The sequence below is a fragment of the Furipterus horrens genome, unplaced genomic scaffold, assembly GCF_987537825.1.
Source record: "Furipterus horrens unplaced genomic scaffold, mFurHor1.1.pri manual_scaffold_12, whole genome shotgun sequence".
Classification (NCBI taxonomy): domain Eukaryota; kingdom Metazoa; phylum Chordata; class Mammalia; order Chiroptera; family Furipteridae; genus Furipterus; species Furipterus horrens.
In genome coordinates this window covers 716,629-743,368 of record NW_028327182.1, presented here as the reverse complement: position 1 = coordinate 743,368, position 26,740 = coordinate 716,629, and the positions used below count along the sequence as shown (strand labels likewise).

General features: G+C 55.2%; 1 protein-coding gene across 1 annotated transcript; it reads right to left on the bottom strand.

Annotated features, from left to right (window-relative positions):
* Positions 1–3,358: 3,358 nt before the first annotated feature.
* On the bottom strand, positions 3,359–13,214 carry PLEKHB2 (pleckstrin homology domain containing B2). Its single transcript, XM_090258882.1, has 8 exons — positions 13,094–13,214; positions 12,542–12,585; positions 10,722–10,874; positions 9,723–9,825; positions 7,063–7,102; positions 6,082–6,176; positions 5,198–5,337; positions 3,359–3,933 (listed from the first exon to the last, which is right to left on the bottom strand). Exons 2-8 carry the CDS (start codon positions 12,576–12,578, stop codon positions 3,791–3,793), a joined length of 711 nt encoding a protein of 236 aa, XP_090115008.1. The 5' UTR covers positions 12,579–12,585; positions 13,094–13,214; the 3' UTR covers positions 3,359–3,790.
* Positions 13,215–26,740: the final 13,526 nt, after the last annotated feature.

The window sequence follows — 26,740 nt, the reverse complement described above, 5'->3', positions numbered from 1 at the left end:
GCAGTGTTATCGGACTCTCCCATTAGTTTGACTTTATTCTTAGAAAAGCAGTTTGTAAATTCTCGTTTCATTGAACAAATCCAACAGTCGTGAAATCACAGGCAGAAGCTGTTTCTGCCAAAACCACTCTGTTTTAACGGTCGTAGCTCTGTAGTGTGAAGTCCGGGGAGAGCCACAGGAGAAAACGGGACAACTGGACTAGAATAAATAATGATGATAATATCCGGTAAGGTGATCCCTCCAGATTCCTTTTTTCTCAGGATTGCTTTGGTTCAAGGTCATACGTGGTTCCGTACAAATCTAATGATTTTAGTTCTGTTTCTTTTTAAAAAGCCATTGGGATTTTGATGGAGATGCCTTACATTTATTTGTATTGCTCTGGTTACTGTGGCCATTTTAGCTGATTATGCCCATCCATGAACATGGAATTTTTTTCCATTTCATTGTCTTTTTCAATCTTATTTAATAATGCTATGTAGCCCAGGCCTGTGCAGCTCAGTGGACTGAGCGCCGGCCTGCGAACCAAAGGGTCGCCAGTTCAGCTCCCAGTCAGGGCACAGGCCTGGGTTGCGGGCCAGGTCCCCAGTTGGGGGTGAACAAGAGGCAACCGCACACTGAAGTTTCTCTCCCTCTTTTTCTCCCTCCCTTCCCCTCACTAAAGAAATAATTTTTAAAAAAATGCTTTGTAGTTTTCAGTATGTAGGTTCTTCACATCCTTAAAAGTTTATTCCTAGGTTATTTTTTAAGACATTTTTTCAGATTTGAAAATCATTGTTTTGGTAACTATTTAATAAATTCTAATTTTAAAATGTCATTATGCAATGAGCTTACCATTCTTCTAAAACTTTTTAAATTTCTCTGTTTTCCAATATGGTAAATTCTTCCAAGTCACGTTGAAAATCTCTTTGGACGCCTCACAAACTGGTGTAAAAGGCTCCTGGGACCTACAGGTCTGAGTGCCTGTGCGGCTCATACCACGTGCCCTGCGGTGGGAGGCGGGAGGGCGAGAACACGTCTGCGCGCCAGCTTACGGGGCAGCGGGGAACGCGGCGCCGGGGCATAAACCGGCCCCAGGGTCAGGGAGAGAGCGCAGGAGTGTATCCTTTCACTGTTTCTGAGCTGTGTCAACCAATTCAGAGCATGAGAGAGCTGGGGCCAGTGTGACAGCGGGGATGAACCGCGACAGAAAAGGGGAGGTGACCGATGCAGCGCAGTGCCTGCCCCCCACACCCCGAAATGACAGCCTCCAGGCCAGACATGCGTCGTCTCTATGACGACATGAAACCAGGCCCAGTGCTGGAGCCCACGCCGCCTCATGGTCTGGGGAGGACAGTGCGTGCTGTCAGCTCTCCGAGCGCCACCTCAGAGCTGGGGCCACACGTGCCACCCACGTCCTTGTGGAGATCAGGCTCTTACACGCACGCAGCACTGGGAGAGGGGATGTCCAGTGCTAAAAGGTACAAACTCATTTCACGCACTGCCCGCGTGTTCCTGCGAAAAGCCCCGGGTCACGCGGTGTAACTCAGGGGCACCTGCATGAGGTGACGGCACAGATGCACTGAGCTGCTGCTTTCTGCCATGACCACAGGTCCCCACCTACGAAGGCTCCGGAAGGGGCGTCCTGTCCACACCACAGCAGCAGAGCTGACCACAAGCTCCTACCAACTTTTAACAAACGGACTGGTGGTTGCCTGAGGGGTGTCAGGGAAGGGGCAGAAGTGGTGAAGAACTTTGTTTTCACTGTAAATAAACTGAATTTTTAAAAAGGAATCAGAACACGCCTTAAGCTTAACACCATTTAATGTATTACTGTCTTCACGTACAAATGGGAAAACAGGTTCTGGGGCACAGAGAACGAGAAACGGGAGCCATCAAAGAAGTCAGCTCGAGAGCAACAGCGCAGAACTGCACCCCACGCCTGCGGTCACCCTGTGTCCCCACAGGGCCTCCGCCTGCTGAGCCCGAGCGCAGGGCCCAGTCGACCTGGTTGAGGAACGATGGTCGCAGCCACGGCCACCGCTCTGCCCTGCCTTTGCTGCCCAGTCCCCCACAGACTCAGCGACAAGAACACAGCTGGAATCCACCTGACGCACGTGCCGATCAATGGCCAGGTTCTTCCAGGCCAGTGCACGAGGGAAGGACGTGCTTACTCAGCCTGGACGGGCTCCTTCCAGCTCCCTACCTTCCTGATCTAGGCTTTCCTAAGCAAAGCCATCAAAAACGCTGGCCACTGCGGGACGTGGGGGCAGGGAACCGCAACTCACACCCACCTTTACACCCAGTGTCATTCCTGTCAGCACGACTCACCAGGGACAGTGAATTCTGAGGCTCAACTGTGGCTGCCCCCAGGCTTGGGGACGGGGGTGGTGCACTCGTGCCCAGGCTTCAGCCCACAGCTGTCCCTGCGTTGGGGACATAACATGGTGGTTCCAGGAATGGACACCCCAAGGCAACATCAGAAGTGGTTCCATCTCCCTAAGGAAAGGGTGCAGCTTGAACAACGATGACCACCTGGAAAAGCCACGCCTCACAGACTGCAAAATCACAAAACCAACGCTTTTAAGGGCAACGCATGTGACAGCTGGCAACTCTGCACCACACCCAACACCCTGAGCGGCGGCAGGCAGGCGGCTCTGCAGACTCCCCGGCTTCGGCAGGCGCAGCACGTGGGGGGCAGGCAGACATGCACCCCCCCCGAGGTGCATCTGGCACCGGGGTTCACGGGAAGCTGGTTGCGCCGGCCTCAGCCGTGGAGGCAGCGACCACACAGGAGTGCGCCCGTTCCGGCCACAGAGCGCAGAGGAGCGTGTTTTACGGAAACAAGGGCCACGGGGAGCGGAGGTGAGTCTGTAAGGGGACACTTTCCAAGCATGCAGGACGGGGGGCAGGACAGTGAGGAGCTGCAAATCGGAACGCGAGGCCAGGTGTCGCAGAGCTCACACAGGGGGCTCCAATCAGGACCCTCGCCTCAGGGGCGACACCCCACAGATCCCAGTCAGGGCCGGCAGGGCCTGGCAGGTCACTCCATTTTCGTGTCTCCTCCTCCCTCCTCCCAGAGCCCCCCAGGGCTGCACACACCCCGTCCACCTGCTTGGGAACAGCCTCGGAGGAGAGCACGGGTGGCCCCTGTGCCTGGCGGCCCCACACCTGCTGTCACTAGTCCGTCCTCCACTGGGGGGGCGGGGGGGGGGGGGCTGTATGCAGGCTGAGGCAGCAAGAGACACTCCAAGCCTTCACGTGCGCGTTTGTAACTGCTTTGCCTTCAGGTTGTAAGGGACCGAGCCCTGGAGACTCTGAGGCTCACACCAATTCGATCTGTTTTCCAAAGGTCACTACCAAGAACACACAAGACAGACCAAACCCAAGAAGTGCCCTTTTAAGAGTGGGGACTGCCCCTCTCGGCCACCCCCCAGCAGCCTCAGGACGGCCCTGGGACGCCCAGCCCATGGCTCCACAAAGGTCTGCAAGCTCGAGCTGGGGGCAGCTGGAGGCGGCCCCTGGGCCACGCGCTCACTGCTGGCACCTCTGGCTGCACCAGCATGCGCTGGGTTAGTGGCCCCTTACGCCCCCTGCCCCCCTAATGCCATTCACGTCCTCTGAGGGTCCCCGGAGTCCATGCTTCAGCTCAACAGTCTTCTCTGTGGCTCGTATGTGGGTAAGTTATAGCTACATCACTAATTTCAAAAGAATGATTAAAGCGATTACTGAAAACACACATCACAGAATAAAGGGCCTGCCACTGACAGGACCGCACGAGGCCATCAGAGGCCCGCATGTCGGCCCCAGGGCTCTAGAAGACCCAGAACAGGGACCCAAGGGCCATGCCGGTGGCTGCCCCGGCCAGCATGCCCAGAGCCAGGTCGCCGTCACCGCCCAGGGGCCGCTCACGGACGATGATGTGGTGGTGGTGAGCGGGCTGCTGTCCGTAGAGACCTGAAATGACAAGAGGAACAGGTCTCTCAGCAGTCTGTCAAGTCCAGCGTCCATGGAAAAGATGGCCCACTCGACGGGGACGCTTCCCAAGCGCAGTTGAGGTCACTGCTCCGTTCCCTGGCGTCCCTCCTGTGGCCTCGGCCGCCTCCTGTCAGGCCGGGGGCTGCAAGGACACTCCCCACTCTCCTGCACCACGGGCCTGTGAGGACACCTCGCTGCTGCACTCAGGAAATCCAGACGCTCAGCTTCCCGAGGCCCACCATCCCGAGCATGACCAGAGAGAGACCCTAACGCAGCTGCAACCCCAGCCTCCGGGGCCCCATCGGTCCCCACCCCTCACGTGCCAGGACGCTGAGCGGGCGGGAGTGAGCAGGAGCAGAGGGCAGAGTCCCCACTCATGGGACCGTGAGAGGGACAGTTTCTAAAACGCAAACTCAGAAACGCACTGCTGAGTCTGCACGACTGAAAACGAGGCGGAATCACGGTCAGCCCTGGCCCTCACGACTGCGCTGTCCGCAGGTAACCCGCTTTCAGCCTGCTGGGCCGCGACTAGGGGGCGCTCGGGAACGGAGGGGAGCCACCCCTGCTCGTGTTCGGCGCTGACGCAGAAGCAGCCACCGCACGTGGGCCTGGGGACGTCTGTGGCTAGAGCACCCGCGGCCCCTCCTTTCTGTACCAGGCCCCGCCCCCACTGCCCCAGGTTTGCTCCCGGCCCCTCGGCGTCCCAGCCTCGTCCACGGCTTGTTCTCCCGCGTTGCCCCGCCGCACAACGCCCACCCAGGGTGCACCCACACTCAGTGTGACCCCTAGGGGCCCCATCACACCTACAGTGTGGGCGGCGGAGGTGAGAAACACAGAGGCCAGCGAGCCCCCACGGCGGCAGCCCCCCCTCCAGGCCGCCCCTTCCCTGCCGCGGGAGGTCGCCTCGGAGGAGACGGCCGCGAGGGTGTCACCAGGAGGCAAAAGAAACAGGAGGAAGAGTACCCCCCACCCCTGAAAAGGGGCCTCGGAGTCGAGCTGCTGCGTAACATAAGCAAAGCCCAGAACGACCCGCTCTCCCCGCCGAGCGCGAACCCGGATAGCACACGGGAGCTCTGACAGTCGCGCATGTCACTCCAGCTGGGTAAAGGCGCGTGAATCCGTGTCACGCTTTCAGAGAAAAGCGGTCACGTGCAGGCTCTGGGCAGAAGCCCAGCTCACGACCCTGCATGGAGAACGCCTTCCCCAAACGGGACCCGCGGGCGGGAGCGGCGGCCAGACTCACCTGCATACGGGTGCTGGCAGGGCACCGCGTAGGTGTGCCCATCGGCCGCGTAGACCAGCTGGGTCCCCGGAGCGTACGCACCGCCGTAGGCACTGTAGCCATACGCCTGCGGGGAGAGACGGGCCGTCAGGGAGACAGTCGTGAAGCTCAGCCTCCGTCCCTAGGACCTCTCAGCGCCGCGGCCATGCGGGGACCGAGGCTCGACACGCTGAAGGCCACGCCGTCAGCCACGCTACATCGGACTCGGGCGGAAAGCTGAAAGCATTTCCTCCAAGAGCAGGAACAAGCAAAGCTGCCCGCTCGTCACTTCCGTCTGACACTAACAATGAGGGACCTGGGTGAAGAGGACACGCAGCCTCTCCATGTTATCTTTGCACCTTCGTGTGAGTCTGTAATTACTCCAAAATTAAACGATAAAAAAGGTGGAGCAGGAGCGCCTCCCACCAGACTTCAGTGTGTAGCGCTGGCTCCTCAGCACCTCCACCCAGGGACCCCCAAGGTGTGTGGCATCTGGCGTGTGATTCTTCAAAGGTTTGGTTTTGGGGGGTTTTTAAAGCACTTTTTCCTGATTAGAACAAGAATTTAAGTAAGTCATTAAGTACACACTATACACCATCAAAACCAAATCACCAGAGCAACTATCACTGTCACAATTCACCTCCAGGTCCATCCTGAAAACAAGCTGTGAACGTGAAGATTATAAAAAAGTCACTATTTTATCACAGTAAAAGGCGGTAATTACTTAAGGAAGAAAGAGTTTAGAACACATTTCTAATTTCTCTGATACCAGCTCCGGTTTTCTGTTTTTGTTTGAGAAGACTAAGTAGCACAAGGACCCCACCTGCCTGTCGCCCGTGCTGGGTGACGGGGGGGGGGGGGGAGTGCTCCCTACCTCGGGGCCTGGAGCAGCGTAGGCCGTGTACGGGGGTGGAGCGGCCATAGCCGCGCCGTCGTAGGCGACCTCCGAGCCGACGTAAGCCTTGAGGGAGAGAGAAGGCAGGCAGTGAGCTGCCAGAGCGACTACACAGGCTTTATGATGTCACACGTGTGTCCTTTTCATTGAGCAAAGGGTTTTAAGCCAAAACGTTTCCTCTGAACAGCGAACGTTAACAGCTCCCTGCAAGGCAGTAAAGAGCACGGCGGGGGAAGGTCGCTGCTCTCACCCGCCACACGGCCCCTGGCGTCCCTGTCGCTCCCGCGCACGCGGAGGCCCCGGGGCCTCTATGCCACCGGCCTTGGAAAGACGGCACCCACTCAACAGCCCTTCTCTCCAATAAAAACCCCACCGCCTGAAACACAGCCATCAAAGGCATGTTCTACACAGTGTCCGCCTCTTGCATTTCCTTAAAAAAATAAGTTGCTCCCCAGTGGAAAAGAAAAACATGAGCGTTCTTTAAAGGAGCAGCCCTGTGAAGACCCCCCGCCCCGCCCCGACTGCAGGGACTGTCTGTGCCGGCTTCGCCCAGGAGAGGGTGTCCCACAGGACAGGTCACGGCGGGTGGGCAGGAAGGCCTCCTGTGCGTGCTCTCCCGTGAGCTCCAGCCACCTTCCCCTCCCCCGCCCCCGAGGGAGAACACACACACGAAGGCAGAGGAAGCCGTGGGGGCAGACCCGCGGACACGCCGCAGTGGCCTGAGGTCGGGGGCAGGGCGGGAGGCGAGGCTGAGACGCAGCCGAGGACCCCGCGGTCTGTTCGGAGCCTCCTCTGGAAAGCAGGGCTCCAGGTGTGGCCACGCTTTGAGACGCGGGCGTTTCTGGAAAACGCCTGGAGCCGTGTCCCTGGGGGGCTCCTCCTGCCCGGCGCCACGAGCCCGCGGGTCCCCCGGCTCCCGCCCCCCGGGCCGGCTGCTGCGGCGGGGACTTACCATGTTGGTCCTGCAGTCCTGCAGCGCAAACGTCCAGGCCCTGGAGAGAGAGAAGGCAGGGCCGCTGACCTGAGGCCGTCCCCCGCGGCGGGAGCCCTCGCCACGAGGCCCACTCAGTCACCTCATTTGAGACATGCACTGAGAATACCTGAGAGTCAGAATTACACCCATGGTACATGTTACATACAACATCCCAAGCACACGCTGCACTCCAGGCCTCGCTGCCCAGTGACACACGTTCGGTGGCAACGCGCTGCCTCGGCCGCTCACGCCCACGCGCCCGTGCTCGCTGGCAGCAACGCTCGGCAAGGCTGGTGCTTCTCTGCTGGATTCAGACACTGATGCGCGCATGCACTTAAGGCACACAGGCCATGTGACACATGCGTGTTGTAAAGCGCTGACCGCAGAAGTGAACCTCTGTCCCCTCCTTTCCCCTGGAGAGGACGATGGAGCTCTGCCCTCTTCGCCTCCCAGCGCGCACGACAGGGCTGCCCACGTCACGCCCGCCGCCCAGGTTCCCCTGAGCTAGGAGCAGGCACCCCCTTTCCCGCCCCCAGCCCCTTTAGACGCCACGTGCGAGGACACACAGCCCCCGCCTTCCCGAGCAGCCTCACGGAGCACAGCGCCCCCGCCCACGAAAGCGGGGCTGCCCTGCACCCACGCGAACGCAGCGTGGCCCACGGTGCGCGCGCCTGCCGCATCCACTCCGCCGGCAGCGGGCCCCTCGCGGGCCACACGCCCAGGCCGCTGCAGCGGACGCAGCCCTGAGCGGGCCAGGGCCTCCCTTTGCCGGCAGTTCGTTTCCTTCGGACACAAGCCCAGACGCGGGACCGCCGAGGCAAACACAGCTCTGGTTTCAGTCTTTCCTGAGCAACGGCCGTAACGTATCCGCAGTGACCAGTCCCACTTCGGTGCCCGCAGGACAGCGCCTGAGGGGCCCCACACCCAGCCTCCTCAGGGACCTGTGGCTTTTGTCTTCTCGAGGACAGCCACTGGGAGAAGGGAGAGGACTCTGGGTCTGACTTGCCGCCTCCGATGACGAGGGACGCTGGACACCCGAAAGGTACCTGCTGACTTCCTCTGAAAAACGTCTCAAGCCCTGACCGGCGGTTCTGGGGGCTGGAGCATCGCCTCTGCGCCGAAAGATTGCGAGTTCGACCCCGTCAGACGCGTACGGCAGGCAACCAACTGATGTTTCTCTCCAATCAACAAACAGATCCTCAGGTGACGGTTAACAAACTGTCTGCTCCCGTCCTTCACGGATCTTTTAACCGGACTGCTTGGCTTTTGTCGTGGAGTGGCACGCGTTTCCTCCGTGTTTTGGGGACAGTAACCCTCAGAAGGAACCTGTGAGTGTCTTCCCCCACTCCGGAGGGCGCTGGTCATTTCTGGGGCGGCTCCCGCGCTGGGCGGGGGGTTCCTGGTTTGCTGTGGTCCTGCTTGTCCGCCTTTGCTTCCGCTGCCTGTGCTCCTGGTGCCGTATCCAAAACACCGTTGCCAGGAACAATAAAAACCTTCCCCAGTAGTCTTATGGCTCAGGGTACAGCTTCACCCTTCTGCATGTGAAGGTCCAGCCTTCCCACCGCCACTTACTGACGAGCCGAGCCTGTCCTTTCCCACCTGATCACTCTTGGCTCCCTCATCAAACACAAGCTGACCGTGTAGGCACGGGCGTATTTCCAGGCCTTTGATTCTGTTCTGTGGGCCTACGAATCTGTTTTTATGCCAATACCATACCGTTTTGATTGTTATAACCTTTTAATAAACTCTGAAATCAGGTAGTGTGATTTCTGGCTTTGTCTTTCTCAAGATGGTTGTGGCTGTTCATGGTCCTTTGTGGCTCCAAATTTTGTAACTGTTTTTCTATTCCTATGAAAAATGCCCCACCTTCTATTAAAATACTCAGTTACATCACATTTTCATAAAATCCAGCAGGCCAATGTGTCAGAGTTCCTGCCCCGCATTTTACATACACAAGGTGGGCCAAAAGGTTTACAGCTGTTCATGTGCAAAATACAATAACTAATCAATAACACAAGAATAAACTCTGTGTTTCAGGGACTCATAACTGTAACCCTCCTTTTGCTTCACCCTGCATACGTGAATACTATAACAATCTGTTAGTGAGCCCTCCTAGCATTCGGTTAACCTGCAGTGGTAGTACAGAGTGGACAGGAACAAACACTCTTCTCCCCAAATGTCACTTAGTCAGTGTTTGCAGGACTGATCCCACATCGATGCCAACGTGAACCAGCTGGGACTGAAGTTCAGTTCTGCTCCTCGCAGCCCACGAGCCTAGCGCAGAGATGTGGCGGGAGTAAGTGCCGTCAGAGGAAGGAATGCCGGAACGCAGACATCAGGGCTTTTTAAAAAGATGTTTACATAAGAGTACAAGATCCAAGAGCCCAATGTGCACCCAGCCAGGGCAAAGGAGAGCCCACACTGACTTCCGCCAGCGCTGTTCCGCAGGACGTTCGGGGGCGCAGGGGCAAGGGGACTCCCAGAGATGGAGCAGGACATTCACATTCTCGCACACACCCCCAGAGTCACCTCTTCTGCAGCCTAAGGGAAGCCCCCTCCCATTCTCTCTCCTTCCTGACAACTGGAAATTAAAACCGGAACTGCTCTGTAAAACGAAACACTGAAGAAACAAGACTTACAGGCAGTCATCCGGGCTCTCCGCACAGAGGCTGACAGTCTTCCCGTCGCGGCAAACGATCTGCAACACACAGTCTTTCGACTTCCCGTCTGGAGGCTGAACATCTATGAAAAAGGAGTAGAATAAAGAGATACACATATAAAAAAGGATTTCTTCTTACCTAGCAGCTCAGGTGAGCAAAGGGCCAGTACTCCAGAACATTTCAGTCACGACACATCTCTGTTCCACGCTACAGAACGGAACCCACAAATCCCAGCCCAGTGCTCACTAACCCTCCTGCAGAAGAACACGCAACCCACACGCAGATGCACAGAATGGCCCAGACATCGGAAGAGTGAGCCCCACACAATGAGAAGTGTTACAAAGCACCAGACAACAGCACCCTTGATTTTATTCACAGGAAGCATCAAACTAGACGACTGCTTAATAGTGAACATTGGACTTTTAAAGCGTCTCCGTGCACGCTATCGGAGCCACGGAGCCCTGTGTGTGAAGCCCTAACACGCAGGGCGGGACATTACAGACGTCAGTGCTGACTGCAGCAAACTCCAAGCAGCGACAGGGCTAACCAAACGGACAGGGCTGTCCACGTGCGCCACTCACTAGAAAAAGTCTATACCTGTCAAAAATGAGTCCTCTACAAGGAGAGTAAGGGGGCGCAGCAGGGAACCAAGACATCAGAGACCTGAGACACTGACTGGAGTGGAGTCACGAGTGAGAAGTCAGCTCTGAGTCACCTGCCAACGTGGCCCAGGGTGGCCCCACCTTTCCTGGCTCCTTAAATCGCCACCACCTTCTCCATGAGAGAGGAAGGAGCGTGGACACAGGATCTAACTCAGGTGAGAAAACTTAACTGCTCCAACGGCACGGGTCCCCCTTGTGGTCGCTGCTCCCGAAACGAGACCCCCTGGGGTCTGTAAGTTCAAGGGGGGGGAAGACTCAACCCCCACCAAGGGCGGCGAGGAGCAAGGACAGACGCGGACGACGACGGGCCGCTCACCCTGACACTGCGGCCCCGTGCGGATGTTGACGCAGTCCACCGGCATGTGCACCTTGTCCTCCACACTCTGCCGGGTCCGGTCGTCGTAGTAGATCAGGTGCCCATCGGACCACAGGTCGAACCAGTTCTTCTTCCAGCGCCTCAAAATAGTGCCTGGAAAGCAACGCGCAAGATTGGCTGAGCTCCTCACAGGTGACAGAAACAAAGGGGACTGTCCCCTGGCCCCTCAGCAGCCCATCCAAGTGGCAGTGCACGTGGACACCACGGACAGGGCTGCAGGCAGCACGCACTGGGGATGCCGGGACCCCTGCCAGCTTCCAGTCCCCAAGCTGTTTGTAAATTAAGTGAATCAGGGGACGTGGGTCACTAAAACCGCACTGGCTTCAAGGCTATAATTCTGTGCTCATCATCTGTATACAGGAGCTGGCAGCAGCAGGTTTCCAACTGTGAGTACGCGGAACACTTTCCTCTGGTGTTATCACTGCGTTATTTTCCAGACAAACAACTGCAACCCTCCTCTTGCCCACAGCTGCGTGGCCTTGTGTGCCCACAAGCCACTATCAGACCTTCTTCCATCACCATGTGACCCCTCACGCTTTACTACCCCACCCCCACCCCCAGCCTGTTGTCTACATCTGAGTTTTTTCTTGTTTGTTCATTTGCTTTCCGTTTTATTTCCCACCAGTGAAATCATACAGCTCTTAACTTTTTCTGTCTATTTTCACCTAGCACAATACTCTCAAGACCCATCCATGTGGTTGCAAATGGCAGCATTTCACCTAGTCCTACGGCTGAGTGGTGTTTCATTGTACACATTTACCATGTCCTCTTCATCTGTCACCTACCAAGAGACACTTTGGTTCTTCCCACATCTGACCACCAACAATGCTGCAGTGAACATAGCGGCACATATACCTTTGCAAATACATGCTTCCAAGTTTTTCATTAGATACCCAGGGAGGGGATTCTAGGTCGTATGGTGACTCTGTTCTTAATTTTTTAAGGAACTGCCCGTTTTCCATGGTGGCTGCACCAGCTCACATTCCCACCAGCAGTGAATGAGGTTCCATTTCCTCCGCACCCTCCCCAACACCTGTTGTCACCTGTCCTATTGATAACAGGCGGGAGGTAGTATCTCACTGTGGCTTTGAGTCGCATTTCCCTGCAGCTGCTGAAGCTGAGCATCTTTTCAGACACCCGTCTGTCACCTGTAGGTCTTCCTGGGAGAACTGTATGGTCAGGTCCTCGGCCCGTGTTTCAGTTGGACGGCTGGTCTGGTGTTGAACTGCATGAGTTGTTTATACACTTTGGGTAACAGCCCCTGTCGGAGCTGCTGTTTGCAAATATCTGCTCTGATTTGGTGACTGTCCCTTGGTTTTGTTGGCAGTTTCTTCTGTCGTGCGGACCTTTTTAGTTTGATATGGCTCTGTTCCTTTAGTCTTGCCTTTACTTTCCTTGCCTTTGGGGTCAAGCTCATAAAATGCTAAGACAAGGTCCTTAAGTTTAGTGCCTGTTTTCTTCTGTGTAATTTGTTTCGGGTCTTACGTTCAGATCTTCGATTCGTTCTGATTCAGGGCTTTGTTTATGGGGACGAACAGTGAGGAGTCTGGTTTCACTGGTTTCCACGTGGCTTTCCCACCTTCCCGGCCATCTTTTCTCTGTTACCTACTTTGGGACCAGCAGGGACGGCCTCTGCTCCCCGGCTGTACCCACGCAGCCACGAGGGCAGGAAACGGGCCCTGGAGGCCACAAGGGGAGACCCAGCCAAGGACAGTGCCGCGCCCCCCTGTGCTGCGGGCAAACGGCCCGGCGGTACTCACTCTGCCGCAGCAGCCACCCGCTCTTCACGAACGCCATCGCTCACCTGCGGGGAGAAGCGGGCGCGGTCAGGGTTGCGCCGGGAGGGCCCGGCTCTCCTCTGACACCCACCCCACCCCAAGCCCGGGACACCGACGGGACGTCTCCTGGCCCAGCCCGACACGGACGCTCGCCTCCCGGAGTCGGCGTCAGGCCCGCGGCATGTGCCGCCCCCGCCAGCCTCCCTGGCGGCCCGGCACGGACGCCCTCGGACCGCGTCCCTCGGGGCTGCTCAGCAGGTTCCAGCAGGCGTCCCGGCGCGGCCCCCAGTGCCGCCCCAGGGGTCCCAGGAGGGGCAGGAAGCACGACCCTCCCAGCACAAGGCTGGCCCCGGGGCCCCGCCCCCACCCCCAGTCCTCGGCCCGCTGACGACGGGACCAAAGCGTCCCCGCCCCACGGCCCCCTGGCGTTTACGGAGCACGGGGCGTCCCCAGCGGGCCCGCAGGACCCCTCCCTGAGGCTCGGCCTCAAGCCCTGCCAGCGCCGAGCCCGTCAGTGACCGCGGCGTCCCTCACCCGGCGGCGTCCTGCGGCTCCGCGTCCTCCCTGGGGCCCGGCGGGTGCGGCGGCCAGGCGGGAGCAGCGCAGCGGGGATCAGGGAGAAGGCGCTCCACAGGGTGACCTGCGCAAACAAAGCCACAAGGAGGACGGACAGAATCAGGGCGACGACAGGAGATCCAGGGAAGCCGCTACAACCCCAGGGAGCGCCCTCCCCCCGTCCAAGGCCCCGCGCAGCGCGCACGGCAGTCGGCTCCCGGGGGCTCGCTTCTGTCCCTGGGCGGACAAAATGCGCGACCAACGGCCGCGAGGACGCCGCGGACTGGCACAGAGGAGGCAGCGACGGCGGGACCGCGGGAACGAAAACCAGGCCGCCGCCAGCCTCCGGGAGGGGAACTTACAGCCTTCCGTCACCGAAACGCTCGGTGTCTGCGCACTCTGACTCAGAGCCGCACCCAGTCAGGGGCAGGCTCACTGAGCACGTGCGGCCTCCCCATGCGGGCAGACGTGACCTCACTGAGCACGCGCAGTCGCCCCATGCGGGCAGACGTGACCTCACTGAGCACGCGCAGTCGCCCCATGCGGGCAGACGTGACCTCACTGAGCACGCGCAGTCGCCCCATGCGGGCAGACGTGACCTCACTGAGCACGCGCAGTCGCCCCATGCGGGCAGACGTGACCTCACTGAGCACGCGCAGTCGTCCCATGCGGGCAGACGTGACCTCACTGAGCATGCGCAGTCGCCCCATGCGGGCAGACATAACCTCACTCCTCACTGAGCATGCGCAGTCGTCCCATGCGGGCAGACGTGACCTCACTGGGCACGCGCAGTCGTCCCATGCGGGGTCACGTGCCCTCACTGAAACCGTGCGACCTCCCCAGGTACATGTGACCCCACTGAGCACGCGCGGCCTCCCCACGCACGGGCAACCTGATCACGCGCGGCCTCCCCAAGCACACGCGACCTGAGCACGCGCCAACTCCCCACGCGCGCCTTCCCCACAGCAACGCTTCCCCGCACTGCCAGCACCGGCCGACCGCAGCGCCAGGGCAGGACGGCCAAGGGCAGGGCCTCGCGCAGGCGGGTGTGGCGGGGCGCAGTGGCCACGCACAGCTGCGCTCTGGAAGGAGCCACGAAGCTGCTGCCACCCGCCGCGGCTCCCGGAGGGCAGGAAGGGGCGACGCGGCGTGCGCGGCCGAAGACGGGGCGGCGGTCGGTCCTAGCGCACCTCCCGAACGAGCTAGAAACGACAACGCCCTGCGCGCACCGCTCCTTCTAGTTCTGAAACCCACGGCTGTGCGCCGCGGACTGGGAGCACCGGCCGCCTTCGATTTCCGCGCTAACCCTCCTTGGGGAACACGATGGCGCGAAAGCCTCCGTGGGCCCCGCGAGAGAACAGGGAGTCGCGCTCGTGTCGTCTCCCGCGCCTCCTTCCAGCCACATCCTCACCGGCCTCCACGCCGTAGGGAAGGGCCGCAGAGCTGTCGCCCTGGCCGCCCGCGGCTCCAACCTCGAATCGGAAGGCTCCTCACCCCTTGCAATCTCCGCCGGCTCACGCCACCCGCGCGAGGAAGGAGAGGAGTCCTCCGCGTCCCACGGCTGTGCCGAGGCGGCGGGGGCTCACACGTCAGCCTCCCCGCCCCGGTGGGTGCGGCAGCCGCTCTGGGCGGAGCAGGGCGCAGCCCGAGGGCAGAGAACTGCGAGGCGGGGCCGCGGACTCAGCCCTGTTCAGTAAAGCGATGGGCTTTTTTATTCTCTAAACTGGGTTGAACTGGTTTCCTACACACTTGCAGCCTTAAACGTCCTAAAATAGTCAACCACTTCCAAAATGACTTGACGCAGAGAAAAACCATCATGTTTTCACTCAACAAATATGCTTTGAGCACCTACTACACGCTCAGCCCTGGAGGAGGACTAAGGACACAGAAGTGACCAAGCACAAGTCCCGGTCCTTACACAGCTTCCACTCCAGGGGACGAAGCAGGTTAAACTTCCAACTACAACCAAGAGCAACAGACCCCGGCTGGTGCGGCTCAGCGGGCTGAGCGCCGGCCTGCGAACCAGAGGGGCGCCGGTTCGATCCCCAGTCAGGGCACAGCCCGGGTTGTGGGCCGGGTCCTCAACTGGGGGCACACGAGAGGCAACTGCACACGGATGTTTCTGTCCCTCTTTCTCCCTCCCCTCCCTGCCCTCTAAAAATAAGTAAATAAATAAAACCTTTTTTTTTAAAAAGGCAGGCAATGGAGTGCTACAGAGGCATCCCAGCTCCACGGGGATGTATAACCCAGAAGAGAAAACCAGAAGGTATACTCATTCACGCCACATCCTCGGTATTTGTAACTAACACCTCCCACCATCATAACGTGAATTCTTAGTCTGTATTTCCTGTGAAAAGGGAAATAGCTGGGAAGAGGCCCAGGCATTACTGGGAGGTGCTGGGAGCCTCGTAGGTGCCGCACAAACAGGGTGACAGAACCTGTGGATGGTTCAAAAACATGGAGCCACAGAAAGGAGCTTCCTGAGTTTCTGCGGTCATCTTTTTTAACTCTCTAATGATGCTTAATATTAATCTGGCAATGTTTGCTGTCACTCCTACGAGTCAGTCAAAGGTCAGGCCAGGGGAACAGAGATCAGGCGCAGCTCACCCACTGGACGGGCTCTGGGCGTCTGAGCCCACGAGATCAGCACCAGCGCCCGGAAGCCAGGGGTGAAAACCTCCGGGACCTGGACTTCCTGTTACCTGACGATTACCCGGGTCTGCGTCTCAGAAGCCAGATAGCCTTCCCGTGGTTTCTCCGGTGTCTCCTGGCGGAGAGGCTGAGTTTTCTGCTGTTCAGGTAGCTGGGGCTCAGGGGTGTCAACAGAGGAAATTCAACAGCTGACTTGAGAATTTATTTCAGGCTACTGAGTCAGAAGGAAAAAAATCCACTATGTCTAGAGGACAACGTTAATATACCTTTAGTGTGACTATATAAGAAAAAGTATTAGAGAAAGGAAAAATCAGATTATCGCAAGGTTATCATAAAGAAACACACTGAAATTAACAACAGAAACCCATCACTTTTTCGAAAAAAGAGGCCACAAAGTGCAAATTTCTGTCCCTATGATCAAAGTCAGAAGAAAATATACCACCAATAAGACATGACTGTTTTCAACTAGCCCACTTTTGGTAACATTTTTAGTTCTTGTTACTTGGCAGTTTGGGGTAGTTACACTAATAAAGTACTTCTCTAATTTACTTAGACACCCAGTTGGAAAAGCCAGTGTTAATGCAGGGCGGCAAGGGGGAAGCAGAGGCAGCTTCCGGGGGGGGGGGGGGGGGGTGCGGGGGGAGACAAGACTCTGCCCCCCAAGCAGTGACACCGGGGCCACCCAAGGGCCATCTGTGCTCCCTACCCACTGGCGTGCTCATTTTGTGAATTCAATCCCTGAGACCATGAGGAAATGCACAGGTGAGCTGACACCATTAAAAACGTGATGCTCCTCCAGAACTGGGGCAGGTTCTGAGTTCTTCCCTGCGGCGACGGCCTTGAGTTAATTAGCCAGCAAATGTCAAACGTGCTACATTGGGTCACGGCACCGAGCCGTGAGCACAGGAGACGTGAGCACAGGCTTTAACCACGCACCCCCACTGCTCTGGCTGCCTCGGAGCCTGCAGTCAAAGGTCACCAAAGGATGCGGCTCCTGTCCTGGAGGCTAGCTGTGAAGCAAGTTCCAGGAAAAAGGCTTCCTTATCTGAGACAATAGAAAAATGCAGCCAGTCAAGCATAAAGCAATGCGAGCTTAAGCAACAACCTCGTCACAAGATGTTCAGCTTCTCCTTTTGCCTTAAAGATAAGATCACTGACTCACAGTCTCGGGGCTCCTGCAGACTCTCAGCACCCACCCCACTGGTTCACCTGACCCCAGCCAGAGGTGACGCAGGAACAAGTGACCAGGGTCAGGAAACTGCTACAGCTTGCTCAAGAACTCTGCCCGCTCTGCCCCTCGTCCCTAACCCCCAACCTCCATTTCGGCCTTGAAAGACCCTTGACTAAAAACCATCAGGAAGGGCTCCAGCCCAGTCAGGACAGCAGAGAGGTGGACGCCACACTCGCCTCCTGTGACCACAGCAAAATTACAACTACGTTACAAAACACCCACTGAATAAACCATCTGAAGTCTAGCTACACAGAGCCCTAACTTCAGAATATACAGAAGGAGCCACATCCAGACTGGGAGGAGGATGGGATGCAGACCGGGCTGGCCCCACACCCACCCACATGTGGCAGCTCAGAAATGGTCCAGCTCAGCAGGGCCAGAGAGGTGTGGCCTCAGGGCGAGGGCCTCTCGCCAGGCTGCATCATGAGCCCCTTTCCTGGGAGACGCCCCCCCTCGACAGGGCCGCGTCTTAACCTACATTAGCTCCACCATGCCGCTCCCCAAGATCCAGGTCACCTCAAAGATCTGCAGGCCCAGGCAGCGGCTGCCAGCCTCAGCGCCCCCTGAGACTTACTGCATGACCTCAGACCCAGCACTGGCGGTCTGCCCCACCCTGGTGACTCCCAGAGACCCTGCCTCGTGCCACTGGCCTCCCACCTGAGGCTCTTTCAGTGGCTGAGTTTCACAGGCAGTGGCAGTGGATCTTGGGGGGACTTGGGCCTTTAGCTGAGTGGTTCCAGGCCCCATGCTGGTGGCACCAGCCTCCGTTAGCAGCTGGGCCCTCCCACACACAGCCAGACCCAGCACAGGTGACTACTCAGCTGATCACTTAGCAGCTCGTGACAGGTAGCCCAGGCCCGGACACAGGCAGCTCCTGACATTGGGCTGCACCAAGGTCCCTCCCCGAAGAGGCCCCAGAACCAACGCACCTGGCATTGGCTCCAGACCACAACAGAGCACCACCCAACTGGCCGCCCAAGGTGTACGTCGACAGAGAGGTCTCCACAGCGCCACACTCCGACGGGTCAGCCCCTGCTCCGCGGCTCCTGCACTGTGGGCACAGCCAGTCCTCAGCCAGCAACTGAGGGCCAGTCTGACCCCAACTGGCCACCACAGTGGGGCTCCCACAACCCACAGACACTCCTGGGGCACCCGGCTCAGGGAATCAGAGACGGAGCCACCAGGCCCACAGCTCACCCACAAGCCTGGGAGAGACAGCGGATCCACCTAACACACAGGAACAAACACAGAAAGGTGGCCAAAACAGGGAGACAAAGAGACGTGTCCCACGTGAAAGAACAGAACAGAACTCCAGATAAAGAACAAAGAACTGAATAGAACAGAGGCAAGTGACCCACTGGATCCATAGTTCAAAACGGTGCTTATAATGATGCTCAGGAACTTAGAACTCCAACAAAGATAGCAACAATGAGAAAGGACATATTTACCATAAAAAAGAGCCAGTCAAATGAGAAACACAATAACTGAAATGACAAACTAGAAGGAATCAAGAGCAATTAGATGAAGTGGAGGATCATCAGTGACTTGGAACACAAGTTAGTAGAAAACACCCAATCAGAGCAGCAAAAAGAAAAAGAAATTTAAAGTCCGAGGATAGTTTAAGGGTCCACTGGACCACTTCAAGTGTAACAACATCCACATCATAGGGTACCAGAAGGAGAAAAGACAGCAAAAGATAGAGAACTTATTTGAAGAAATAGTAACTGAAAAACGTCCCTCACCTGGCAAAGGAAACAGACATACAAGTCCAGGAAGCACAGAGCCCCAAACAAGCTAGACCCAAAGAGGACCTCACCAAGACACATCATAATTAAAATGCCGAAGGTGGGGACTTCCGGTCAAGATGGAGGTGTAGACAGACTGCATCTCCCTCCACAGCTAAGAAGGAATACAACTACCTCAAAGCTAGAAACAACCAGAAGTTCCAGAAAATCAAACTACATAAAAGTCCAGCAAACAAAGATATAAAGAAAAAATACTCATCCAGACAGGTAGGAGGGGCGGTGCCGGGCCGGAGAGGACACGGTGTGGTGGCAGCAGCGGCGGCGGTGCGGCAGGCCAGCAGAAAGCACAGTCCCATGTTTTAAAAAGTCAGGAGGGACACCTGAGGAGTGCTCCCAGCTCCTCACCAGACCACGCAGCTCACGGTCCCAGCACCGGGGAAAATAAAGCCTCATTGCTTCTGACTGTGCAGACCAGTGGGGGTTGGGGTGGAGGCAGAAACTGCCGGTCTCAGTAGAGTCCGCTTGTTTAAAGGGCCCCCACGGTCCCAGAACGTCCACAGACCCACCCACTCTGGGAATGATGGCCAGAGCAGCAGCTAGAGGAGCGTGAGTCGGGTGCAGAAGTGGGAGAAGTGCCTAGAAAATCGGCAAGTCCTGGGCTGGTGGCATTGTTCCCCCTCAGACCCCCTCCCCCACATACAGCACCACAGCGTGGTGAAATAGGTCACCCTGTACTGACTAATTCCTAAGACTCTGCCCCTTACAATGTAACAGGTGTGACAGCTCTACCTGGGACACAGAGGCAAACACACACAGGAGCCTGTCAAGATGAGGAGACAGAGAAGTGTGGCCCAAAAGGGGGAATGGATCAAGGTTCCAGTGGGAGAACTAAGCGAGGAGGAGATAGCCAACCTAACAGATGCAGAATTCAAAACACTGGTGATAAAGATGCTCACAGGCTTGACATATATGCTTAAGTACGGCAAACCCATAAGGGAAGAAGTGAAGTTTATGCTAAGTGAAATGAAGGAAAATCCACACAAAACCAATGGTGAAGGGAAGGAAACTGGGGTTCAAATCAATGATTTGGAACATAAGGAAGAAAAAAAGTCAACCAGTGCAGAATGAGGAAGCAAGAACTGAAAAAAATGAGGAAAAACTCCCAAATTTTGCAAAGGAGATGGACATACAGGTCCAGGAAACACGGAGGGTCCCGGGTGAGCTGGACCCAGAGGGGACCACACCAGGACACATCATGACTGAGAGGCCAAAGGTGAAAGATAAAGACGGAGTCCTGGGGGCAGCAAGAAAGAGGCAGAATGTTGCCTACAGGGGGGTGTCTATAGGACTATCAGCTGATTTCTCAGAGGACACTTTGCAGGCAGGAAGGGACTGGCAAGCAGTATTCAATGTGATGAAAGGCAACCTACAACCAAGATTACTCTACCCAGCAATGCTGTCATTTAGAATGGAAGGGCAGATGAAGTGCTTCCCAGACAAGGTAAAGCTAAAGGAGTTCATCATCACCAAGCCATTATTATATGAAATGTTAAAGGGACTTATTTTTAAAAAAAGATCAAAACTATGAACACTAAAATGACAACAAACTCACAACTATCAACAACCGAATCTAAAAAATAAAAACAAAATCCAACTAAGCAAACCAGAACAGGAACAGAATCATAGGTGTGGGGTTCATTTGGAGGGTGATCAGCTGGGAGGGGGAGGGGGAGAAATGGGGAAACGGTGCAGGGACTAAGAAGCATAATCGGTTGGTACGAAATAGACAGGGGGAAGTTAAGAATAATATAGGAAAGGGTGAAACCAAAGAACTTACATGCACAACCCATGGACATGAACTAAGGGGGGTGGGATTGCTGGAGGGAAGCGGGGTACTGGGCAGAGGGGAGCAAAGGGGGAAAAATTGGAACTATTGTAACAACATAATCAATAAAATATACTTAAAAATAAAATAAAATGCGAAAGGTGAAAGATAAAGAGAGAATCTTAAAAGCAGCAAGAGAAAAGCAGACAGTTACCTATAAAGGGGTGCCTATAAGACTATCAGCTGATTTCTCAAAAGGAACTTTGCAGGCAAGAAGGGACTGGCAAGCCCTGGCTGGTGTGGCTCAGTGGATTGAGCTTTGAATGTGAACGAAAATGTCACTGGTTCAATTCCCAGTCAGGGCACATGCCTGGGTTGTGGGCCAGGTCCCAGGCTGGAGGAGTTCAAGAGGCAACCAAGAGATGTATATCTCATACATCAATGTTTCTCAACCTTTCTTTCTCATTCCCTTCCCCTCTCTCGAAAGATAAATGAATAAAATCTTTAAAAAAAAAAAAAAAAAAAAAAAGAAGGGACTGGCAAGAAGTATTCAATGTGATGAAAAGCAAGGACCTATAACCAAGATTACTCTACCCAGCAAAGCTATCATTTAGAATGGAAAAAGAAATAAGAGTGTCCAAAACAAGAAAAAGTTAAAGGAGTTCATCATCACCAAACAATATTACAAGAAATGTTAAAGGGACTTCTTTATAAAGAAGAAAAAAGAAAAGGAACATAAATATGAATAATAAAATGACAATATACATACTTATCAATAATCACTTAAATGTAAAAAAGATTAAGTGCTCCAATCAAAAGAGACAGGGTGGCTGCAGGGACTTAAAACACAAGACGCACACAGACACTGTCTTCCAGAGGCCCCTTCAAATCCAGAGACACACAGACTGAAAGTGAAGGGATGGACAAGATATTTCATGCAGATACAAAACAAACAAACAAAAAAAAGAGTTGGGGTAGCAATACTAAATATGAAACAAAACAGACTTTAAAACAAAGGCTATAAGAGACACTTATTTCATAATAATAAAGGGATCAATGCAACAAGGATATAACCCTTTAAACATTTCTATACCCAAGTAATATAAGGGGACGATAAAGATGAAAGCTAAAATAAACAAGACAGAATCTAAAAAACTTATAAAAGATCAATGAAGCCGAGAGCTGGTTCTTTGAAAAGATAAACAAGATTGGTAAACCTTTAACCAGACTCATGAGAAAAAGAGAGGACCTGAATTAAAACACACAAATGACAGAGAAGCGACAACTGAGACCACAGAAAAACTGTAAGAAAATACAATTATATGCCAGCCAGCTGGATAAATGCCTGGAAGTACACGCCTTCCAATCTGGAATCAAGAAAAAGAAAATCTGGACAGATGATTACAACTAACAAAATCAAAGCAGTAATCAAAACCTCCAGCACCTTCGGTACTCAGGAGGGAAAAGCAAATTAAAACCACAATGAGGTATCAGCTCACACCTGCCAGAACCCCTATCAATAAATCAGCAAGTGCTGGCCAGGACGTGGAGAAAGGGGAACCCTCGTGCACTGCTGGTGGGGAGGCAGACCGGGGAAGCCGCTGTGGGAAAGTGTGGAGGGTCCTCAAAAAACTAAACGTACATCTGCCGTGACCAGTGATCCCACTGCTGAGAATATATCCAAGGAAACCCAATTCAAAAGATAAATGCACCCCGAGGTTCACTGCAACGTTTACAAAAGCCCGGACACGGAAGCAACCCAAGCGCCCGTCAACAGACAAGCTGATAAAGAAGAGGGGTACGCGTCGGCTCGGCCACCAGTCCGTGCAGTTTTTTCCGTGTTTAGTTGTCTCTAAACTCATTCGGAACCATTTTATTAGATTGTATTGTGACAGCTGTCATATCAGAATCCATTTAAAAAAACATCAAAATTGGTGAATTTTTGTGCAGACTTTTTAATATTGAAGATGGCAGAACATACACAATATTTTTGGCGTATTAGACTTTATCATTTGCAACTGAGACGCAAAAATAAGATTTGTGCAGTGTTTGGAGAAGGTTCTGTGACCAATGGAACGTGTCAGGAGTGGTTTGTGGAGTTTCTTGGTGCTACTGGCATTTTGGCCAAATCCTTCTCTGCTGTGGGGCTGCCTTACTCACTGGAAGATGTTTAGCAGCCTCTGGCCTGTCCCCACTAGAAGCCAATAGTGGGAGAGAACCAACATACTCCAAATATCCAAATCAGTAACGTTATTGATGGAAGTGAAAAGTGTCTTCTACTATACAGAAAAATGGAAACGGACTTTTGGCCAACGCAATATACACAATGGAACGTTACTCCCCCGTAACAAAGAAGGAAATCTTACCACCTGCTACAGCTGGAATGGACCTGGAGGGTATTATGCTAAATGAAATAAGCCTGTCAGAGGAAGACAAATACCTTGACTTCACTCACATGGCAATCTAAAGAAGAAAACAAAGAACAAACAAATCAGACACAGAATCAGACACTGAGGACAGACACGACGGCTGAAAAAGGTGAATAGGTGAGAAATATCACATGGGCCCTGGCTGGGTGGCTCAGTTAGTTGGAGCCCTGTCTCCCACACCAAAAAGGTGGTGGGCCCGTCCCCACTCAGGGCACACACCTAGGTTGTGGGTTCAATCCCCAGTCAGGGCACATGCAAGAGGCAACTGATCGATGTTTCTCTCTCTTTCCCAAATTAATAAGCACATCCTTGGGTGAGGACTTTTTTTAAAAAAAAGAAATACAGTTTGGCAGTTAGAAAATAGTCATGGGGATGTGGACTATAGTCAATAATATTGTGACAATCACGTATGGTACCAGGTGGGCGCCAGAATTACAGGGTGGGGGGTGTCACTTTGTAAATTATAGAACTGCCTGGTCAGTACGCTGCATGCGTGAAATTAATATAAAAATAATAGTGAATGTTAACTGCAAATGAAATTTTTAAAAAATATTTTTAAAAGGCCATCGGGGATTTGGGGTTTTAGGAAGTAACTCCCCGGTCTCCGGTCTTGGCAGCCTGCCAATCCACAGCTCGCACTCCCCTGCTGCCGAACCGGGTGTGGGGCGCAGGGGCACACCCCCCGGAGCGCGACTGCATCGGGGAGCGTTTGCTGACCACCTACCACGGTCCCGGCGCGTCCGCGTGCCTGATGCTCCCGCAACCCAGGCGGCCCGCCCCGAGGCCGCGGCGCGGGAGCGAGGACATCACCGCCGAAGCGCAGGCACAAAGGAAGCCCCGGCCCGCGCTGCCCCGCCAGCGGGGTCTCCCCCCAGCTCGCGGCCGCGGTCGGAGCAGCAGCCCGGGGTTGGGACCTTCGGTGCCGGGACCCGCCCGCCGCACGTACACACGCTCCCGGACACGGAGGCCACCGGCAAGCGGGCACCTACAGTCCCAGCTCGGCCGCGGGCCCCTGCGGCTCCGGCCCGGCCTTGCTCCAGACCAGGAACCCCAAGAACTTTCCTCCGGGAGAAGCAGGCGCCCCGCCCTCGGGCAGCGCCACGCGAACTAACCGCCTTCCCCCTGGTCCTTTAAGGCTGGCTTTCGGGGCCCGGGGCGGGGGCGCTGGGTAACTAACCCACGGAAGTTTCGGGTGCACAGTCTAACCGTCGGCTTCGGACCGCACACCCCTTCCTCCGCGCGCCCCGCAAACTGGACTTCATTGCTCGCTCATTTACGGAGCCTCTTCTGCGTCGTTACCCGACGACTGAGGCCAAAGGAACAGATAAACGTAAAAGTCCCCGTGCCGACGCGAGACAGAAACCTGCGCCCTCCTGCAGAGCCCCCACCTCGGCGGGGACGCACACGTGGACAAGGTTTTCTCCCGAGAACGAGCAGCCCCGCGCCGAAAGCTCCGGACACGGCGAAACCGAGCGCGGGGCGGCCAGCGCGGGGCAGGCCCGGCAGCCGCCGGGAGCGGCGCGAGGGGGTGCCCGGGTGCCCTCACGCGCCCCCGGAGACCCGGACCCGGGAGAGCGGCGACGCGCCGGCAGCACCTGCGAGGCGCGGGCGCTGGGCCGGAGGCGGGGAGATGGGGAGGGGGCGCGAGCGGGGGCGCGGGGACGGGCACGGCCCTCGGAGTCTGGGGCCGCCCGAACCACGCGGGACTTCTACCTGCCGATATGCTGGCGGCCGCCGTCACGTCCGAAGCGGACGACAAGCGCAAGGCCGCCGCCGCGTAGCCCGCCGCTCGGCCCACTGCGCGCCTGCGCCCCGCCCCCCGCGCCCCCGCCGCAGGTGCGCGTGCGCACTCCCGGCCGGCGCGCGCCTGGGGTTTCCGAGGAAGGAGCGGAGGGGCGGGGTCGGGCGTCCTCAGCCTGGCGCCGGTGCGGGCTGCATTTCCGACTGGTGAGGGGTCTGCGCCGCCCTCGGGAAAGACCGGCCCGGGGCCGGCTCCTCGAAGAGGACCAGGGAGAGACGGAAGCTGAGTCTGGGGTCTCCCGTCGCGCCGGAAGGAAGGGACGCGCGGAGCAGAAAAGCGGGGAGGCACGTGAAACGACCCGCGCGGGAAGCGGAAAGCTCCCAGGGGCCTTATCCAGAACTAGCGGCGCCACAAGAGAGATTAGGAAGTATTAGGTTATAATCGAGACTATGAACTAAATATATTAGAGCGCGTTCTGCTGTAATAACTGACCGAATCAATCAATGGGCAGAAGACACACACGTTCCTTACAGAAGCATTCTGATGAATCATGCCCCTTTCAGAAAGGGCGCGCGTCCCCAGCCACCCCTGCCCCCTCCACACCGCGTGGGCTGTGCAGGTGGCTTCCTCCAGAAGTGGCAAGCCCCGCTCAGCAATGGGATCAACAACAACGCACGGCGATAGTATTTACCCTCAATATGATTTAATGAAAATGGCCCTTTTCTGTGGTCTTTCTCCCCCAAAAAGCATAGCCCAAGTCTCACCGTGAGAAAAACATCTCCCCGTGGCTGGTGTAGCTCAGTAGACTGAGCGCCGGGCTGCTAACCCCAACGGATCGCCAGTTCGATTCCCAGTCCAGGGCACATGTGTGGGTTGCGGGCCAGATCCCCATGTTTCTCTCCCTCTCTTCCCCTCTCTCTACAAATAAATAAGTAGAAATGTTTTTTAAAAGAAAAGAAAGAAAAAAAAAAACATCCCGATTGAGGGATATTCCACAAAATACTCGACCAGTACTGCTCAAAACTGTGAAGGTCATGAAAAACAAGGAACGGCTGGGGAACTGTCAGATTGTAGTGCCGTGTGCTGGATGGAATCCTGGAACCAACAAAGAAAAAAGCATGTTAGTGCTCTCGCCAGTGCGGCTCGGTTGGCTGTGTCGCGGGGGGGCACGGGCAACCGGGTTCTTAGTGAACCGCGAACAATGAATTGAACCGACCCGCTGTGGTGTAAGGCATAGACCCCCATTTGTATCAGACGGCTATATTTTGTCCTGTTGTATCACCAGTGACTTCAGGTAGCAACTTCCCAAAATATTTGGGTGTATTTCTTTCAACACAGTTTTATTGAGGCTTTTAAATCTGTATTTTTAAAGTTTTATTTATTTTATTTTTAGAGAAAGGGGAAGGGAAGGAGGAAGAGAGGGAGAAAAACATCACTGTTGGGTGCCTCTTGTGCGCCCCCAACTGGGGACCTGGCCTGCAGCACAGGGCGTGTGCCCTGACTGGGAATTGAACCGGCGACTATTTGGTACGTTTGCTTCAGCCAGTCGGCGCTCAATCCGCTGAGCCACACCAGCCAGTGGTAAAGCTGTCTTTTTATTGGGGAGGTCTAGGAGCCCCTCCCTTTTACTCTTTATTTTCCAAGTTTTCCTGGCAGCTATTCTTGCTTTTGATTTTTGTTGTTGTTGATTCATTTCATATGTAAATTACAATCATTTTAGTTAAAAGTAATTAGTGTTTTACAGAAATTGTATTAAATTCATAATTGACTTAGGTAGCATTGGCATTATTGATATTAAATCTACTTATCTTACAATATGATGTTTTTCACCAATTTTTTGTGTATGTGTGCCATTTGGTATTTAAACTTTTTATTCATATAAACCTTGACCAATTAGGCCTGATATTTTAATATATTTATTTTCCCTATAACCTTGCACAAAATAAATGTTATTCTATCTTCTAACGAGTTGTTACTTGAATACATGACGTAGTTATTTTATT

Coding starts and splice junctions, on each gene's coding strand:
- PLEKHB2 (XM_090258882.1), bottom strand. CDS start 12,578: ATGGCGTTCGTGAAGAGCGGGTGGCTGCTGCGGCAGA. Junction 9,826..10,721: donor CACGGGGCCGCAGTGTCAGG/GTGAGCGGCCCG, acceptor CCTTTTTCATAG/ATGTTCAGCCTCCAGACGGG. Junction 6,177..7,062: donor AGGACTGCAGGACCAACATG/GTAAGTCCCCGC, acceptor CTCTCCCTCAAG/GCTTACGTCGGCTCGGAGGT.